Raw genomic sequence first — 22,454 nt, forward strand, 5'->3', positions numbered from 1 at the left:
AAAAAGTGAAGAATGAAGATACAATGTCAAAACCAGATGACACTACACTATCGTTCATCAATCCTAGATCAATACTCATATTATGACATATCAATCACTTTTCAATGAGTTTTGTTACTAGTTTAATTTTACTGAAATAAATGGAATGGTTCAGTTAAAATATTAAACATATCATTAAAAGAAAGCATTCAGTTTTACCGTAATATCTGATGTTTCGTGATCAATTATTTTGCTTACGATAATTTGTAGTTACACCACCGCCATCTGCATAGTTTAGTCTTGAGTTTTGATAAATGCTTAAAATATTATACCAGTTCCATTGAAGATAATTAATATCGCTGCGCGAGTGGCGCCGCGATTTGTGATTTGTAAATGTCTTATTGTAGTGCTTTAAGCGACAGGTTTGATTGTTATTAATTTTCACTCAATAACAAATATCCTTTCTCATATTTAAGGTTTTTTTATATATATGGTGGCAACATTTTTAAAACGTGACAGTTTGTATGACTACCTAAACATAAGTATCAGGACTTACTGAACTTATCAAACTCATTTTTTTTAAAGATTTTGATTTGATTAAGAATGGATAATTGTTTAATTAATTATATAATAAACAAATAAACGTATCACATCACGCCCATTATCTCGTCCTCTTACGCACCTATATTATAAAAATGGGGTTGGCTTGGTATTCAGTTTCAGGTGGCTATGGAGCGGGAGCGTGAGGAGTGTGCCTCCGCGGATTCGCTCCATAGCCACCTGCACGGCCTATGCGTGCTTTATCCCCGGGCGATCCTGTGATGCCACCCTGAAAAAACGGAGAGGGTACCGCTGGTTTTTTAGTGGGTATTCCAGTTCCTTCAGCACCGGTGAGCCCACATACCACCCTGATTGACGTGAGGGAAACGCTTAATAGTATTTTTCTAGCAAGAAAAAAAAGATAGGACACAAGACTTAAGCGCTCCGTTTTGTTTGTTTTGATATCATTGAAGTTTTTCTGAATAGCTTTATCTTTTTTGCGGAAAATTTATACATAACCGACTCTGTTAATTCTTATTCTATGTGTTTTGTTGGTTTTACCCCTAGTTTTTTTAAAGAAACCGAAGGCATGAACCTAGGGCTGCCCTACATCTTGTAGCATCGAAGATCACGGAGTTTTGAAATTGTTGATACAACATGCATCGTGTCCTGTAAATTTCCCACTGTTGGGCTAAGGCCTCCTCTCCCTTTGAAGAGAAGGTTTGGAGCATATTTCACTACGCTGCTCCAAAGCGGGTTGGTGTAATACACATGTGGCAGAATTTCGTTGAAATTAGACACATGCAGGATTCCTTACGATGTTTTCCTTCACCGCCGAGCACGAGATGAATTATAAATACAAATTAAGCACATGAAAATTCAGTGGTTCTTGCCTGGGTTTGAGCCCGGAATCATCGGTTAAGAAGCACGCGTTCTAACCATTGGGCCATCTCGGCAACAGACAATTAGTATCTATCACGATTGTGATAAAAAATGTGAAGGATATTTCAGGAAACAGTGGGGCTATTAATATTATAGCATAGCAACTCTTGCTATCTAATATTTGTTGCGAATTGATAAATGTTTCAGTTGATAAATCCGTATTATGGAGTATTTAACTTATAATTTTTTGTCTCGATTTGTTTTGATTTGACATCAATCAGCAACAAATAATTTATAGAAACAGTTGCAATGCTCGAAACGTAATAGCCCCACAGGTCTTTAAAGTTTTAGAAAAAAAAAACACAATCAACTTTAACGCAATTCGACTTTTCCCTTAGCAACGCAGAAATCAATGCAGCAATGTTTCGTTTCTGATAATTTATTTTTTCCACCTGAGCGTGAAAAATCACGTTATTTAAGATCCTTTTTTTAGTTCATTGCCCCCCGGATGGCCAGTTTTGGCGGGACATCTTTGAGTTCTTTGTGGACCGTGCAATAAGTAGCGGTATTATAACAACTCTCAGTCTTTAGTCTAGTTAATCTCTTAATACACTAGTATATATATGTATATATTAATTTTTTAATAGATATATCTGGCATAGACCCTACTTTTACAAAAACACTAGTATTTTCCCATAGATAATTTACAAGTTTGATAAGTTTAGTAACTGGATGCAGAAGGACAACCTTCAGTATACCTTTCAAGAGACATTTATCCTCCAGTGGATTGCAATTAGCTGATGATGATGATGAATTATCTTTAGAAAGAGGAAAAAAAACGACAAGAAACGATCGTTAAAATCGTTTATTTGACAAGGAGTAGTTTATAAATATCAGTTTTTTATAATTAAATAAAATCCTCAAACCTCTTCATCTATAAATAAAACAAATAATTTTACGATAATAATATAAACTTGTACAGTACAATGATCGTTTCTAAAGAACTTAATGTTATTCATTGAAAAATATATTATTGATTGTACATGTGACAATTGTTAATAATAAAAATATCAGGAACATAGGTATCATATACATATATATATTTATACATTATTAAATAATGTATTCAGGAAATTTAAAATATTTCTTTAAAAATAAGTAAAAAGAAAAGTTTATAAAAAAACAGTTGTATAAAAAAATGTTTATAACAATCGTAAATACCTATGCTCCCATTGCCTATGACGTCATTACACTCAAGTTCGGACGAAAATATTCATATAATGTATCGGATAGGTTTCAAATACCTACTTAAAAATATTTCATGAACTATACATATTAAAAGAAAAATTACAAAGGTTTTTATATATATTTAATACATATTATATTGTAGTCAAAACATTTAAATTAATATTAAGGTCTGAAACTAAGGTCCCAGATATTGGCGTAGCCAAGGTTTTTTTAGGGACCTCTGAGACTCTGAGGGGTCAGGCTTATACATAATTAGGGTTGGATAATATAATACTTTTATTGATTTGATATAAATATTTTCTATCGTCGATCACTATACGTCAATAATGCTGAACCATTCATCCGAACCAGTTGTACCTTTAAACAATTGCTGCCAATTGAGTGAAGGTTCATCATACCTAGTATCATTTAATAGCAAATATAAAGATACGACCAAATTAAAGATTAGCCTCCACAGCAGTGAATAGACAAGAGATATATCTATAATTCAAAATAGTTGCCAAATTGACGAGCGTAATGACGTACATGCAAAGATGAGTTGAACTGTCTTCCAATCTGTGATCATATGGACCAGACGTTCAACAGACATGTAATTAAAATCCTATTATTACTTACACACTAGACATAATTAGATTTGTTAGTTAAAATGACTGTTGAAAATACAATAATTATGTCGCTAAGAATTATATCTTATGTAAATGGAAGGATTTTTAAGTTATAGAACATTTTAGTGGGAATTTTGTGACTTGAGCACCCTAAAATGTGGACGAAATATTAATTTAAAATGAAATTTCAATGTGATTTTGTATTCTAATAAAATATATCAATTCTGAATTACCTGCAAAACTCGAATATCGTGTCGACCTTTTTTAGATTAGGAAAGGATAACAAGAATACTTTTTATCCTTATTCTATAAGACTGGATAAAAAAAAAAAACGATTTAAATGGACAGTATTATTATATCAATATGAGGAATATTATGTTGACTGTGATGTATTTGATGGGCGGATAAAGTTATACTTAAATATAAGACAATTATTATAAATAAAGACTGCTTGAAGGCTATTCATCTACTTAATGTTAATATCTTAAAAAATATTAGGATTCATTCACAATTTACAATTAAACCTAAGGACATGATTTAAAATTTACACAATATCTTTACACCTTGACATAACTGGTTTTATACAAATGGGAATTCACATTGCACTATTAATAGTATTATAGTTGTAAAGAATTAAGTAAGTATCGTTGAATTGTTCAAAGAAAATATATTTCTACATATTCATTAAGCTTTACAATTATTTCAGAGATATTCATAATTAAATGAGTCAATTTTTATTTTTAATCTATATAAATGAGAAAGTGCGTTACATACATCGTTTTCGCGCGCATAGCAAACATGACACACGCTAGCTAGATTTATTACAGAGAAATAATTTCAAATATTTCGTTTTTTAATTCTATATTCTGGCTAATTTTTTTTTTTTAGAAATTTCTTGAATGTGTCACAAGCCGTTCAGCCGTACCGTACAAACTGTAAACAAAGCAAATATCGTAATTAACTTTTTTTATTGCTATTGTACCTGCTACCTTCAATATTTTTGACATTTATTTTCAATTGGTGTATAATTTTGTTTACACTTTGTATAATCTGTATATAAATAAATAGGTAGATCTTCGAAGTTTTATACTGTAATTAAATTGTTGCGGATTTTAATAATTTATTTGAATTTTTTTTCTGGATTCGAATACTTAATTAAACATTAAAATGAGTACAAATTTCGACGCATACATTTGTACATGTTTCGTATCTGTAAAAGTATACATAACTCAAACAGCAAATCATTAGGCCATGTTAAGTATGATTACTGTAATTAAGACACAGGTAATAAGATACATTTAATTAAGGCGTTTTTTTTTAATATTCTCGAATAACATTTTAAGCATATTTTAGTTTAAAATAGTCATTTGGTTTACATTTTATCTCTAGACACAGAACACTATAAATCGCAATCCAAATAGAAGATAACTTCTACCGAAGTCTTTTAAAAAGAGACATGTGTATGTATGTTTCTCAAAACGTCCTTCCAAGTACCTTTTTTGTAATAAAGTATTGTGTATGTAGAGATAATATGTTCCCTTTTGGTTTTACAATGATTGATTTTACAATGAACGGAGCTCTATGTAATTCTATAATCTAATCAATTTTTTTATAATCTAAGTATACAAAATGACGAAGTAACATTCTAACTATAAAATTTTAATCAGAGATTATTAGAGAATATAAAAATTATCATTTTTTATGAGCTACGTAGTTTTTTTTTTTTTAAATATGGCCGTTATTTAAGGACGATTTTTTTTACTTTAATCTGGATGATTGAATTTAAATCTAAGAAACATGTGATGCAAGATTAATGTGTGTAGACATAAAATATTTCTTTAAAAAATATTACTGGCCATAAAGTTGGATTAAATTTGTCTTAAAATATTTTCCATTCGAAAAATTCAGAGCTCGTATTGACTAGCCACAAATTACAATACATCACATTTTGGGATCCGTACCAGTTGAGCTGCTAGTAGATTTTACTTTGACTATTAAACCTGTTGTAATTAATTAAAGAATTTTAATTTGACAGAAAGAAAAGTCTTGGATGGTTACTAGATATTAAAGTATTAAACACTACATGCCACATAATATAGAATGTTCGAGATTGAATCACGAATTTAATATACATCTACATTTTTTTATTATTAATTTTTCAGCATCAACTTTCATGGCAAATGTTTATTAGAATTTGTTAAAGTGTAATCATTACACTTTCATAATATTAGTAGGAAGTATAAAGTCAAGACGTAAAATAAACTCAATCGAAAGTAATTGAATACATATAAAGTTATCTAGGTCAGCATCCGGTCAGGTCAGCATCCGGGCCAATTTGTCAATACATGTGCTATTTTTTTCTAGCATCACTTTTTCGATCGATTTTTTTTTTAAACTTTAACCATTTAATCTGTCACGGATACACACACTTTAGTTAAAAAAAAAAAAACAAACAAGATATTAATATAACCTCTTTCGTTATTATTATAGACAGAAAAACTTTAAGCTATAGTTTTTTTAAAGTAGCTCACTAATTTATCTTTATATTAAACTGAGATCATTTGAACCGAATCACAAACTTTATCAATACAATAAATTTTGAAAAAATGGAATTATTTTGGACGCGACAATAGATTTTGGATGGAATATATTATTTCACGTGGGACGTCTACTACTGCATTTTGTTTATAAGATGAGATTTTAGTAAATACATTCAACGTCGGAATTTAGAAGTTTAGACGTAGAAATAAGATATTAGTTGTTATTTTCATAGAGTAGGTAAGTTCCAACAAGAATTTAAAAAAAGGCAAGTTACCTTTAAATCTTTAATCATTTAAGTACTTCAAATTATAATGACGTTTATGATAATGGGACCCAAGTCTATATAGATAAAAGGAGGAACTCATACTCTGATATTAGAGTAAAAAAATATCAAGAAACGACAAAAAGACACAGAGCATGTATATCAAGGATAAATGTTATAAAACAACAAAATATAAGTACACGAGTATTGAAACATTGTCCAATGTTTTAACTCACTCTAATATCAGCAATATGAAAGAGACAAAAGATTTAAGAAATAATTTCACATAGCTTTTCACACGGTGTATAGAATTTGATACGTTCTCATAAAATCTGTATAGCCAATGGAAATTATGCGGAATAGCATAGAAAATCAAAGGTAATCAAGGCGTGTACGATGCCCGCAGTGGTCATGCCTGGTGTTTGCTCAAATTATAAGTAATCGGTATGTAAGGTAGCTACGTATATATTCAGGGTTGACAGTTGCGGGTTAAAAAGTTATTTACAACGGTTTGTTCCAATTCACAGAAACTCTAGTGAAAATACTTTTTTTTTTATTATTAAAAGACAATAATGTTTATATTTTTTGTCTGTTTTTAGTATTTCTGTGGGTTGAAACTTTTTTCACAGTGCAGTTCAATTTATTTCATGAAATCTAAATACAATTTTATTCTTTGAACTAAATATATGTTTACTAATATGAAAACCTACTATATAATATAAGGGATTTAATTCCTTTTGGAACAAATATTTTCAACTGAGAAATTACATAATGTAGAACATAATAATAATAACATATTAATTAAAGTACTTAGCGTCTTGTAAGGTATGGCGATGGATCGTTATAGCGGCCAGTTCCCACGGCCTCCGTTGCTGGCAACCCTGATAAAATCTACTGCAACTACTGTAATTCGATTCAGAAGGGCGGTATCTGGATCGCTCCGCCCTGCGCAACCATCGCGGGAATATAAAATCATGTTGGAAATAATCTTACACATCACGAGCGATGGATATTTAAAGATATATCTTAATTCGTTAAAATCTTGTTGAGTTGAAATGACTGTTTAAATATAATTTCACATATATTTGCTTTATTTTTAATATAGCTCGGGAAACTAGTCGAAATAGTCTAATCTTCTCAAACTAAACGGTATATTTGATGATTTTTATAGAGTACGTAGAACGAAACAGAATATCACATTATTAAATATCAAAAATCTAACATTAAATATCTATGAAAAAACTGAATATCACGGGGCGGCTTAGAACGAGCGACATGTTTTACTGTATTGTTTTGTAGGAAATAGATTCGATTCTCGATGTTCGACTGGATCGCAAAATTTACTTTTTATATAAGGAGCATCCTCATATTAATGAGCAAGGTATTAAGCTTGACTGAATTTTGTCGAAAAAATGGTCAAATTTCGATCATTTCGTATCTCACCCGAGAAATATTGACAGCCGACTAACGGTGATACACCATTTTGATACGGGTATCTTAAAAGTTTTATAATTATTGTTGTCTGTGTCGTATATTACCATCTGACATTTCATGCTCGTGTTATACAGTGAATTTTGAGTTACAGAATAGCTCTACAGATGAGATATATCTAATGTCAGATATCAACGTCATTTTCTGATATTTCACGATCGAGTTCGACATCGTGTACCTAGTCTGTTTCTTACAGTTTAACACAGAACACATTGAAAAATTACACAAGTTAATATATATTCATTATAAAAATCGTTCATTTGGGAAATTATCACATTTATAAATAATCTAATAAATCAAATCTTATAAAGAATGCACTATAACGAGACAGATATGAGAACTCTTTAATACAAATATTCAAAAACATTTCGTTTTTTTCCAATTAAAAAAAGTATATACAAAACTTACAAGAAATTTGGAAATTATTATTATCAATATTTGACAAAACAACACTTACGAAACGTTACATAATATACTTACATTAAAGCAATGAGCTATTTAAAAATACACTGTATCACTTAAAAATCACTGGACCGTATGGATTTAAGATAAAATGTTCCGAAAGTAAAAAATATTCATAGGTACTCATTCATCACTTGGCACAAGTCGCAAGTGACAAATATTTAACGCTCAGCGTTTCAAACTTAAGCCAGTTTAATCATAAAATAAGGCCTAAACTTTTTACGATAAGGTACTCTCTTCGGTGTCACCAGCACACGTTAATAAATGACGTCTATACAGATCTAAACACTAATGGTAGTCCAAGTTCACACAGGAGTGTCCCACTCGGGAATCGATCCCGCACTTATTCGATGCCGCTCCTTGATGTTGTTGATGGGGACCTCGTTGAGGTCGATGGGGGATCGGCGGAACGGTGCGCCATCTGAAAATACAGATAAAGGAAAACTTTAAATATACTTAAATCAATATGCTTACAATATATTTAGAATTGTAACGATTTATGTCTAACGATAAATTAATTTAGAAATAAAAGTATACAACATGTACAGCCTGTAAATTTCCCACTATTGGGCTAAGGTCTCCTCTCCCTTTGAGGAGAAGGTTTGGAGCATATGCTCACCAAGCTGCTGCAATGTGGGTTGGTGAATAGATATGTGGCAGAATTTCTTTGAAATTAAATATACTATAAAAGAAAAATTTGTAAAGCCATTTATTTTTTATTTATTTTTAATTCCATATCCTTTCAAAATGTATCCCAAAGTAGGAAATACAATGTGTCCTAAAAATATAATATAAAAATAAAAATATGTGTCCTAGATCTTTTTTAATGCTTCTCTTCAAATAATTATGAAAAGTTTTTTATTATTCCCTTAAACATTAGTGAGGAGCGAGGACGATAAAAACTCAACTGTAACATTTACATATATTACCAGGTAGTTCGTTGAGCTCATGGGTTGCCATTGATTTGCACGAAAAAACATCTTAAGGTACAGACTCAATTAGACGAAGAATGAAATTGTAACTAAATAGTAGAGGCATTTTAACAGTTTCACGAATAAAAGTTCGAGCAATATGAACCTTTCTTTATAATTTAAGACGGACTCATCCTAAACGAACTAAAATCAAGAACACCGATGCTTATCTGTTTATTTTCAACATGTATACAGCACACACGCTTCATACAAATCTGTCACGACGGTGATGAATGAAACGCCGCAAAAAATATAAAATTTAACACATTATTTTCTAAAGTCGGCGACACGACTTGATGAACAAGGAGGACCGGAGTAAGGGGGACTGACGACCTGAAGACTGAGGGAAAACTCTTATTACATAAGAATCTAAAGGAAAAAATTAATACGTTTGGTTTATTTTAATGTTTATGTTTCAAAGAATATATATTTTTTTAATTTCAACGATACTAATAATAATCTTTATTTTTTGGCCCACCCGTTGCCATGGAAATGTAAATATCGTTTTATACCTTTAAAACGCATCTGACCGAACCTCGACAATCGAACCTTTTTCAAATAATTTTAACTTTGCGCATTTTTTGATCTTACGTAAGAACTATCGAGATTCCTTCCCACCCCCTTGTAAGAAAACATAAGATTGTCGATTAATCCCCCCCCCCCTTCCTTAATCGTCTTACGTAATAAATGAATATAGTATTAATACTTATCAAAGTCATTATTTAATTAAGAGATAATACTGTGATTATAAATTTGAAACAATTTGTAATTTGGACCAGCGGCTTAAGAGATCTTACAAGAATAAGAGACGTGTTGCGCACGCTGAGATTACGGTCGGATGATAGATCACTTGGCTCGATACTGTTTTTTTAATTATGTTTGTTTATTTATTTTATAGCTTAAAAAAACCGTGGCATTAATTCCAAACTTTGTACGCCCAAAGTCAGGACGGAAAAGTAAAGTATTAATTAATATATTTAATTTTAGAGAACATAAATTTGTTATATATATGTATATATATCGTCAACATCCAGATTATTTTATGACCAAATTATTTATTTAATTTTCTCTTAAATAAAAATAAAAAAAACATATTTTTAATCTCCCTTACTTTTTTAATATCATTAATGCATTTTTAAATTTATAATTTATTGAAATCTCTTCAGTTAAAAAGATTTAACATAGGTATTAGTCGGCATGGGGAGCTAGCTATAGTATACACTAAAAATATGAACGTCGAATTTAGCTTCAGTCCTATCTACATATTCGTAAGTGTAAGTTTTATACGAAATTCGTTACAACACCTTAATGCCATCGTAATAGAATTGCCAAGAACTGGTATCCATGTGGCATTTATTCAAGATAATAATTAATGGTACATAAATTAAACATTTTTAACATTGATAATATCTGAACACATGTGCCAATTAAATAATAAAAAAATATATATTCGATAATGAGAAATGTCATCGATTAGCGATTAAATTAAATGAACTACCTATAGTTTTATCTGTATTTTCTGTCGTTTTGTGTATTAACCGGTAATCTGACCGAAATTTATATTTAAACGATTACTTCGATCGATTATTTGGACGAAGTGTTGTACCGATTAATAACTGAATCGTTCTTTAAGTTTTGACATTGAAAAAAAAACGTCAAGTATTTATCGTGATATCGGCCGCGTTGATATAATATCGGTCAAGGGGCCAATGTACCGCGGTAGCACCATATCAGACCGGCTTACCGGTAAAAAAGCAATAAGACAATTACTATCGTCGCAACATTGTTGCTAACCCGTCCTGAGTCTGGGCCGCACTCAACCGGGAAATAACGCGTAACGTTATACCCGTAACTTGATATTCGGTAATCGGAAAGTGTTAAATGTTTGTCTTTTTTTTTTAATGTCAAAATTCTTTAGTATAATGACAGGACTAAGGTTGAAGGTCAATGTTTATAATGTTTAATTTGTTATTAAGATATATTATCTAAATTTTTTTACATTCCGAATAATACCGTTACGAATCATAAAATCTAAATGAATATAATCGTGTGTATTTTTAAATATATTATTATTTAGGTTGCATGGCAACCCGCAACTTGTCCATACGCTTAAGTCGGCTCAACCTCGAAATGTTTTACAGATATTACAAGGCAATTTTGAAATGAGTTTCATTATCCCAAAACAGATGTAAATTATTACGAAAAAAAATGTGTCAACCCTGCGTATGAACTTACATGGAAACAAAAACTGCTCATCTGCGCTGAGTTTTTGTTTCTGTTCACATAGCAACTTATACCAATACTATATTATTTAAACGAGATTTTTGCCTATTACTGTTTTAAACTCACATTAATTTAATAAAGTAATTAGGTCGTTCTATTTTAGAAATATTCTAGTCGCCCGAGTTCCATTGAGAAACAACATCCAAAGACACAAGATTTATATATATAAAAGTGTAATCTTCTGTTGTTTTACGTAAATATTATTATAATACAATGTAATATGATAACTCCAAGTCGGGCTCTGGCTTCTTCTTTCGCGTAAATGTATTCAAACCTTGCGCCGCGGGTTGGGGCAATGACATTCTGTGTAAATTTGATATCATTAAAAACTTACCAGCTCAATATTTTTGTATACTCATTATTACTTAGTATTTTTGACATTGACTCGGTTAATAAGTTCTTTATGAAGTAGTAGAACTTATCCGACGAGTTCGTTGCGTGCGCATGACGTAGTATTTTGTCATATGATAACACTTGTTACTTTTTTTCGTGTTTTTTTTTTTTAAAATTAATTATGAAATTATCCTATTTTTAAAATCAGTCATCATGTTTTCCAAAATTTTTAATCGTTATGTTTAAACTGATTATAAAGTTACCACTCTATTCGGAATGTACATTGCGTACTACATACAATCAATACATATTATGAAATCCTTTTTTTTTAAACGTAATTAAATATCTAAACTTAATAATTCAATTAAAAGAATGCTGACCAGTCTGACCAATCGTTTAATTACAAGTAGACCTAGATTGCTTAATATAATTTAAGATAGAGTTAAAAGTATTTCATACTTTAGTCGCCTGTACTTAATGATTGTTCAAAATAAACTGTCACGTGGACAGGATAATCTTCGTATCAGACTGTCTGATATACTTACTCAAAAGATGGAATTTTTGCATGCAGCTAAGAAATGATTGGTGATCTTATACTTAAAGGTAATCTTTGTACAGAATTCTGATCGGGTATGGTCATATTAACAGAGATATATATATATATCTAATATGTAATTATAAATTGGACTGCTAGATTTTGAATTCGCCCAAGTTAATTATGATAGACCGCACATGAATTAAACTTGCGCCTTTGTAATCGAGGACTAGAAAGAGACGTGAATCGATTAACAATATTTGTAGGAATCGATTAATAGACGAACGAACCAACCTCTGTTATTATCTGATTGCTTTACTTACTTATTTCTTTAATATAAACACGATTCGCTTCGATTAAAGTAAAAAAGAATAAAGTTTAATATCTCAATAAAAAAAAATGTTGATAAAATATTATTTGGCTGTATAATGTTATACTTTTGGTTAATATTGCTTGTAATTAAAAAGTTTACCATTGAGTTTAGCACTTACGTTATCTGTAGAATATGTTATATGTTTTATATTTTGTTTCTAATTTAAGCAGGCAGTTCATTATAAACATGCCTTATGCAAATTAATTCACGATTTGTCGCTTCTTATATCGTATAATAAAAACGTCTAATGAGGGACTAATGTTATCTGAAATGTTTGTTCCAATAATGTAATTAAATGTGATTCGTTTAAAAAGTTAATAACTTGGGAGAAGCTTAGAAATAATAGTCACGAATTAAATTAAAAAATTAACACTACAATGTATATGATAACACACATATCTTACGAATACTAAATAAGAAATAACGACCTCAATCAGGACCTCATATCATTGATATTTTTCAAATATCGAACGGCTTGCATCAATGGAATTTGTTGTAACTAAAGATTCGTTATAATATTGGCGGTGACTTTACAACAGCTTTTGTCATACACTCGTGACTATAATGTGGGCAAACTTGTCACACTGGTTTTGTTCATCGATTGTTTCTGACAACTGTACAATACATCAAATAATATTTATAAGATAGGTATACCTATATGATCATTATTGATCGTATAATCATTTATACTAATATAATATTGCTGAAGAGTTTTTGTTTGAACGTGTCAATATAAAAATGTATCATCCGATTTAAAGAAAGAAAAGCAAATTACGTTAGATAGCCCATTCATTGAGGAAGGCTATAAACTATATAATCGCGATACGAGCACTGGAGCAGTAACATTTAGCGCAGATAAGACCGAACGGAGCAGCTACTTAAAATTAAAGCTCGAAAATTTATTACGTGTGACAAAAATAATATTTCTGTCACAGAAAACTTTAACTCAAACGTTACACATAAAAACGTTGCACTCAAACGAAAACTTAAAACCTTAATTTCGCTTTCATCGCCAAAGAAGTTTTCTAGCAAAAAGGTTTAGGATATCAAGATGAAGATCTTAATATCTATCTCTAGATAGATTTGAGTGATACAGGCACAGACACGAAGCGACGATGTTGTTTATATATATTGATATATTGTAATATAATCATATCCGTCAAGAAGTTCTTTTATGAACAAACGCAACTCTTGTTTTATTTACGGATGACATTTTACTTTTGGCGACAGCGATTACAAATGGAAAAAAAAGCGATTTGTGTCATGGCTTAAAATACAGATGCGTTTTGTTATATATTTATTACATATAGCTGTTTTTTTATATAAATTCTTAATGGTACAAATAATTTTGTGACAGATGGTATGTCAATAAATCTTAAATCAAAATTACTATAATATATACATATATATGCATAACGCTGTAGAAACCGTCTTTGTATGTTAAATAAATTTAAGAAAAATGGCGAAAGGAAAAAAGAGTAACAGAATAAAAAAACATTTAAAAAATTGTCTTTCTTTTGGTCTGTATGTACACAGTACACACTAATCGCTAGAACTACTGAATGTATTTACAGGCGGTCTAAAGCTAGATTAAGCTTTTTGATTCTGATTAAGCAGGTTCAAGCAACATACCTGGCTGATTCACTTTTCGCTCATTCAAAATTGCAATTTAAGCTAGTATTCTTGCGATAATTCTAGACATCATTTGTAGACATACTTTTTTTTGAATTTAGATTTTTTTAAATATAATTTAATGTAAATACATATTTTTTATGTGTTGTGTTATTATGTAAATATATATATATATTTTTTACATTACATTAACAGCCTGTAAATTTTCCCACTGCTGGGCTAAGGCCTCCTCTCCTTTTGAGGAGAAGATTTGGAGCATATTCTACCACGCTGCTTCAATGCGGGTTGTTGGAATACTCATGTGGCAGGTTTCCTCGCGATTTTTTCCTTCACCGCCGAGCACGAGACGAATTATAAACACAAATTAAGCACATGAAAATTCAGTGGTTCTTGCCTGGGTTTAAGCCCGAAATCATCGGTTAAGATGCACGCGTTCTAACCACTGGGCCATCTCGGCTCATAATATATTTGAAAACACCTATCAATCTCACGATATACATATATAATAGTTATAAAAGAAAATTGCTAATTAAATGCAAATACCACCGACTTGGTAGTCGGTAATCTAAGCATTAAAAAAATAGGAAATAACCTATACATAGCAATGGGACTTATTTTATATTTTTTACTAACTATTGAAGAACCCATATACAATATACTAGTTATTCCACGCGGTGGGTCGTAGCATAATGTTAGAATATACAAGCGGCAGTGCAGTCGACCATGTCTGGGAGCACTATTAAGGACTAGCTAACTGCGTACAGTAATAGAGCCTTCTTTTAGCCTTATAATGCGACGATATGATGATATCTAGAGCAGGGTCAAGCTTGGCCTTTGTGCCAGGATCTTTATGTACTTCAAAACAAGGAATTTAATTACAAAAAGATTATAGCCTTCTTCTAATAAAAATCTTCAATAAATGGGCTATTAAACAAACAAACTCTTCAGCTTTATTATATTAGTATAAATTCTCTTCTCACTTGTGTATTAGCCAACAATTTAATGATTTTCACAATTCCGACTAGCCAATTATAAATTACGTTTGTAAAATACAAAATTATATTTACGATTAACGTGATAACATGAAAACATCTGTAATTATTGCTATAAAAATGAATTATCGTCGAACATTCGCTTGGGATATACATTAGTAAACATTAAGATTTATTTTATTGAAATTAGTTCAGTAACATCATGTAATGCGTTGAATAGTTAATGTTAATATATATTATTAATTGCATTAATCGTTATTGACTGTTTTATGTCAATAAAACAAACCTACAGAGAAACATTAAAATCGGTATAATATATGTATAATTACAAATTATTAATAATATTTTGAATGTATTTTACGTAGAATTTAAGCAAAACTGCTTGTAAGAGCCGATTTTTATAGTCCATTTATTGATTAATATGGAGCATCCACAAAATTGTTTAATGTGATTCTTGCAATAGTTGCATGGGACATTGACTTTGAAATATATTGGATGTCAATATAAGTTATAACCATCAATAATAAGACTGAAGTTGCCGGCAATTGTGGTAACGACCACGTTTTTGAAGGCTATCACAACAAAGCAGGTGAGAATTAAGCCGGTTATGAGGATGTATTTTTTAACTGTACCCATAGAAAATAATAGTGCACCCTCTTCCCTTATTTTTATAATTCTATGACGGGAGAAAGATTATCCGAAAGCCCTTATGTACTTCAAGGAATGGATTGAGACATGATGACTATAACTTATTTATTGAGAGAAAACGTCAATTTTGTTTTATAGCCCGGACTTATAGATCTTGTACTCATATCAGCTAGACTATAATCAGTCAGTATTCATACATATTTACTTGGTTTAATATTGAACTCATTATAGTTTTGTTATAGGACACTTAATGTTTTCTTATAAATTCTATAGCACAATGTCATAAAACAAATCATAATTTCGATTTATGACCCCTTTGAGTTTCCATGGCTTTTTAGCGTGAAACTTTTTAACGCTTCGCTTTTATGATCTTCGCGTTCAATATTCAATAGTTTACAAGTTATGTGCGAACAGATAAATACATAATTCTATACCAGGTTCGAAATTCGAAAATATATCATCATAGCGGTATTATTAGCTTTAGATGAAATTTATTATGGAGACAGTTTGAACGCCATGGAAGGACATTGGTAAATTTAATCGCGCGGGTAAAGCCACAGGTTCTGCTAGACTGAAATAAAAGTTTCAGTTAATATTTAAAATAAGAGTTTGGTTCATTTATAGCGGCTATCGTTTATATTAGTGTTGTCATTCATAAATTCTATTTTGAGTTCGAAATACAAAACACTATAATCGTAACTGTATATGAATGTGAAATAAATGTTTCGGATATTATTTAAAATAAGAGGGGAGAAAAGCAGTACTGAATGAAATAGTGACGTCATACTTTGGTTGGTACGGTTTGGTTGGTACATACGAATAAGGTTTCCCTTTTTGTAGATAAAATATTAAAAAAAAAACTATTTGCAATTGTAAAATTTAAGCGTCAAGTGAGAAAGCTGTCGCTCAATAATTTGGGTTGAATTTTCGATTAATGAAATTAAATCATTTAAGATTAATTGAATTAATTATTAAATGTAATTTTATTATGTGTTGCTGTAATTAAAACCGAATACATTTCATTATGTCGTTCATTCTTAATATATGTAAATGCGTCAATGGAATTGGTGCCAAATTTTAATTTCTTTTTTGTGCTTTAAATTTTATTGGCCAAGAAAAGACTTTATTCAGCCTAATTCACCAAACAAGCATTAATAATAATTTAACGAAGAGATTTATTATATAATAATAATTTGTTAAGCTTCATGTAATATTTATAAAAAAATAATTTTAGCAATAAATACGTGTTATCTTGCACTGAGTATAAATATTATATTATTATATATCCATGATTATAAATAAATTATACAAAATGAGACCAACACATGAAAACGTCAGTGTATAATACTCGATGTATTTTTATACTGTATCTCAACGCAACAACTGTAAAAATTGTAATTTTAAATCATTAACCAACTGTTCATTTTGTGTTGAGAAATCTTTGCCATGAAAACACAAAAAAAAGTACCGTGCAGTCTTGGGATTTAAACGGGTATTTACAATTATAAGCTAGCCGTTAATATCGGTTATGTAACATAATTCTATCAATCTTGTATTTTAGTAATAAGTATAATAAGATGGTGTTAATATAACAATCATTGTTTCACAAAGTTTCTCATTAGTATCCAATAACACGTCATACTATACTTGTTTCCAGTTTTCATCGATCGCTAGCAATATTAGACGATGTTTCTCAAATAATTCTAAGTGTTTAAATAACAAGCTCTTTGATTTACATTAAACGCGGTAATGTTTGAAATATACTATAAACATACTTCATTTATGTTGATATATTTTCTTCTTCAAATCAATTATATACTTATCACAATTACAAGTTAGGTTAGTTTTTATAAGCCTCAATATTATATAGATTTTAAAGTTGATTACTAATTATTTTAATCGTAATTTAAACTTTAATTAAGTCTAATTATTATATTAAAATAGACTATCGATTGAGACAAACTAGATTTTTTCCAATTTGAATTATAATTAATTGAAGTAACCGATAATTTAGAATTTTAAGATGCAGTTGGAGGCATCGTTGCGTTTATTACATCTTCAACAGAATTAGCATCTTAGTGCTATAATATAGAATATACCAGTCATTCGTTTTCTGGGCCGAGATGGCCCGGTGGTTGGAACCCGTGCATCTTAACCGATGATTACCAGCACTGAATGTTCATGTGCTTAATTTGTGTTTATAATACCTCTCGTGCTCGGCGGCCACCGAGCCGCCCGCCCGCATTGGAGCAGCGTGGTGGAATATGCTCTAAACCTTCTCCTCAAAGGGCGAGGAGGCCTTAGCCCAGCAGTGGGAAAATTACAGGCTGTTAATGTATTCGTTTTCGTCACAATTTGTAAATTATGTGTAAGTGAGCGTGTGTGTACCGTGTATGAATTGTTAGTGTTTTGTGTGTGATGATTATCTATCTCCTCGAAAGTTTTATGTTCTCAGCGATTATCTGTGGACAGACTCCCACGACACATTTTGATTTTTGTTGCTCTACGTCCGGTTACTAAGGAGTCGATATCGGCCTGTAAATATTGTGGGGGGGGTTCTGAACATGATTTTAATGACATGATAATCTAATCAAAATTGTTGTTTTCGTGTCCTGATATAGTTATGTTTTTGTAAAATGATTATATCTTAATTGATATTACCTACTCGTATGCTAAAAATTATGTCATAAATATTTTATTTTATGATACAGACTGATTATTTTTGTTAAACTGATTCCATTCTTTGTATTTTTACCTCCATCTAGTCTCGTCATTAATATTAATTTAGTATAAAATGTTGACTCCGGTTTTAAAGTCCGCTTAGTGCGTGGCTTAACCGATCGTAAAAGGAAGTTATCCGAGAAAGTGCCAATCAAAATACGATGGCTCGTAACAATCATGAAATAAACCACTTAAATTCTAGCGTCGGTTAGTGTAAAATACATCTTCGCTCAAGTCGGATCTTTGGATTCCACTGAAATTTAATTTAGTAAGGTTATATTGGCGGCATTGCATAGTTTAATCATGAGAACGGAGGGTAGTATGCAAGTTATACGAAGTCGCATAAAACTTGGCCATAAACGCGGCATACACTTACTTTTATAGCTACGAACTACCTAAAGCGAATGTTTCGTCGGAAATCAGCTATATTATAACTTAATAACCGGAACTTTGGGCTAAACGGATACCTAGTATATTCATATTACTAGTTCGAATCCATGGAACAATTAATAACACGTCCATTCCACGCTTGCTAAATGAAGATTGGAATGTTAAATTACTAGGTATTGTGCGCGGCTGCGTCTGCGCAGATATTGATATTGACATCGTGACTGGTGAAATGTTGTTCTAATAAAAATTTTTGTAAGACTTTCTGTTAATCGGTTCTTCTCGGGTCAGGGTATTTTTTTTTCTTTTCGGAACCGGTGGTACTATTTTGCTATTTATTTGTATTTAATAATAAATGTTTATCGTGTAGCAATTTTTGCATATACGTCATATCATACATAAATTAAATATGCGTTAGTTACTCACTCTGTCGATCTGTTAAACTTTCACGGCGCATCCTAACCAAAAACCGAATTTGATAAAATTTGATATGAAGCAAGTTTGACCCAAAGGAATGACATATTTTTTATTGTACGAGTGGTACATAATAAGATTATATATGTATATTTTATTTACAATCAGTAAATACATGGCTTCAATAGAGGAGTGTTAATATTTATGAGACAAGAAGGTAGAGTTTAGGGAGCGAATATGACAACGTTTTTGGCGGGAATAATACAGATAAAAAATCTAATATCTACATACATCACATCATTGTTAATAGTCATTAATAACTGTTCTGACTTAATTAATATATATATGTAGTCTGGGTTCCATAATTAACTGATCTACTATTGTGACCTGAGTATTTTATTGTTGTATTAAATATTGTGCTTAAAATATATAAAAAAATGTAATCTTCTTTTTTTTTAAATATAAGGCAAAGAAGTCACAGTTACAAAACCTAAATCGCTGATTTCGGTTACCATGCAAAACTTCAATGAATACACTGAAACGTGTTTTTAAATTACAAAATGTAATAAATTTCGACTTTACACAATCCAATTCTCTTCCCTAACCCACTCAGATAACATATGATAAATAAATTCTGTTACTGGGCGGAAAAATGTGTACTTCGAAGATTCTGGTTAATACTTTAAATCAATACACCCGTTTTGACAGCTTTAGGGTAAGAAGTGAAAGTAATACAGTTATATGTTAATTTATGGTACTTTCGCTACAGTAAAAACACGCAATTGTTGTTTTTTTTTTTTTCAATATAACCAAAATTGTTACGAGAACGACGAACAATGTACAAAAATCCATATCCCGTTTTAAAATATATAAGTACATATATTTTACGTGTATTTATTTATAACCTGAGATAATTTTCTGTATATCGATCTGATATGATCTGATATGATCGTTCGAGTACATTCAGACGTAGAACAGTATACGATGAAGGTGCATTTAGTTTTGATTCATCAAAAAAATATTCTTTCTTTTGTTTAAAGTAGATCTGGTCATACGAATTTCTACTAGCCAAAAACGGGTTAATAAATAGTTATTTTATGGTTGTTACCATTTTTAGTCATGTAACTATGTGGTTTTTACATCAACGTATATTTTGATTTTGAAATTAATTATTCTAAATCAAGATATACGTTATTCAAGTGTTCTTTTACAAGAACCTTTGAATCGTTATTTTACAAATTATATAAAGTGAAGCTACCAGCTTACTTCGACAAGAAATTTAATTTAACACAGTAGTTAATTTTTTCCAACATTTAAAATAAAAAGTTGTGGTAGTCAAAAACAATTATATAATTATATACATCATCTATATTATCTTGTTTTGAATAATATGCTTTTTTTATTAATGTATTTTTTATTTGATGGCAAATTATTGAGATTATAAAACTAAAGTAACACTAAGTAAACTCTCCCTCCTTCAGACTTCTTTTCTTTTGAGGAGAAAGTATGGAACTAATTCCATGACTCTGTTCTGATGCACACATGTGGCAAAATTTCATTGAAATTAGACTTTGAGCACGAGATGAATTATAACCACAAATTATCTGTTAAGATGCACGCGATCTAACAACTCGAATATCTCAGCTAATTCATACATTAATTATCTATTATTATATTATATTATGAATAATTAAAGACCTTTCTAAAATATACTGTTATACACCGATTTATTCAAGCTTTTTTATTTTGGTTCCACCTGCCCCGGTGTCTGTAACCAAATCACTCAGGTTAAATTTGACCCACTTCCCGGTGTTCGATTGAGCTGGAATTTTGCGCGCACGTTTGTGTCTCGTGACAATGGACAACTATGTGCCGCTATTTTTAAACCAATATGGGGGAATCGCAGCATGTTTGTCTTTATCTTTTTATAAAGATAATGTAAGTAACCACAGATGCATTATCTATTCTTTCACTCATAATCCGATGATACGAGAAAGCCGATACAATCGAAAATAGTTCAGGAGCGAGACTAACGGCTTTACGTGCTTTCCGAGGCAGGGGGGTGAACATTTGCAGATCCCAGACTCCGGGTTACTAGTGAGTAATTTTTTGAAGGAAAGACTTGTTGTTTTAGTTATTGTTTAAGCCTGGGGTTTGAACTCAGGAACTTGGAACTGTCGTACACAACGGTCGTACACCTCTTAACTAACGAGGCAGTCATAAAATGCCTGTAAAAAGCTTGTTAATATGGTGGTATACCTATACCTACAAACTACATTAAAATTGTATGTATGTATAATTTTATAAACTGATTTTTAATTTCGCAATCATGCTTGTAACAATTCTATGGGAGAACGATTCTTATAAAAAATTATCTAATTAATAAAGTAGATTTAATGTCGAAATATTTTAGAGTACTCTTCCTATTATTTTTATTCGCGTGCAAAGTTGCGTTAAAATAGTAGTAATAATACGATAAATCAAAAATCTTTCGTTGCTCGTAACTTCTAAATTAATATATTTCTTATGACGCTATTTAGTAATAAGCCTAGATTGAAATATTATTTATTTTTTACGATATTCAATAGTGTATTTATTACCTTCCTGTATTTGTATGGAAAAATAATATAATCACAATACTTGCATTTGATAATGTTTTATAACAGATTTAATCGGTAATAATTCAGAAAAAGCCGAACATTTAATTGACGAATGTTTATATTTAATTTAAAAAAAAAACATATAAAATGTATAATTTATAAGTACACAATTAGGTTAAACTGAATACAGAGCGTATTGACGATATGCATTAAATAAGTTTAACATAATTACTCTGTACCCATGAACCTTCATTTCAAATCTTGTTTTTTTTTAAAGAAACAAATATATGTCAACAGGCAGTGGTCCATTTTCATCGTCAGGATTACACAATCTCACTTCTTACCTATTTTACTTCTTCTTACTCATTGATTATCCTATTACCTACCCTGGAGGATGTGACTATTCCCTGCCTATCTTAGTTAAAATATAATTTTACGTTTAAATTTCTTATATCTAAATATCGGTTTGGCTCGTGATTTAGTCTAATTAGTTAGGATCCATATAACGTTGACTTTGTGTAATAACCGTGTTCTTTTAGAGCGTCAGAGATCATA

At 30.6% G+C, this 22,454-nt stretch overlaps 1 protein-coding gene across 3 annotated transcripts in view; it reads right to left on the reverse strand.

Annotated features, from left to right (window-relative positions):
• Positions 1-5,696: 5,696 nt before the first annotated feature.
• LOC125071058 (protein doublesex-like) overlaps positions 5,697-22,454 on the reverse strand; it is a 167,611-nt gene continuing 150,853 nt past the window's right edge. Inside the window, exon 3 of one of the 3 annotated variants that reach the window (XM_047681125.1) lies at positions 5,697-8,431. In XM_047681125.1, the coding sequence (XP_047537081.1) occupies positions 8,316-8,431 (116 nt within the window). In that variant the 3' untranslated portion in view covers positions 5,697-8,315. The remainder of the gene's footprint in view (positions 8,432-22,454) is intronic. The other 2 variants (XM_047681124.1, XR_007119903.1) reach the window with 2 other exon arrangements.

The sequence above is a fragment of the Vanessa atalanta genome, chromosome 18, assembly GCF_905147765.1.
Source record: "Vanessa atalanta chromosome 18, ilVanAtal1.2, whole genome shotgun sequence".
Lineage (NCBI taxonomy): Eukaryota > Metazoa > Arthropoda > Insecta > Lepidoptera > Nymphalidae > Vanessa > Vanessa atalanta.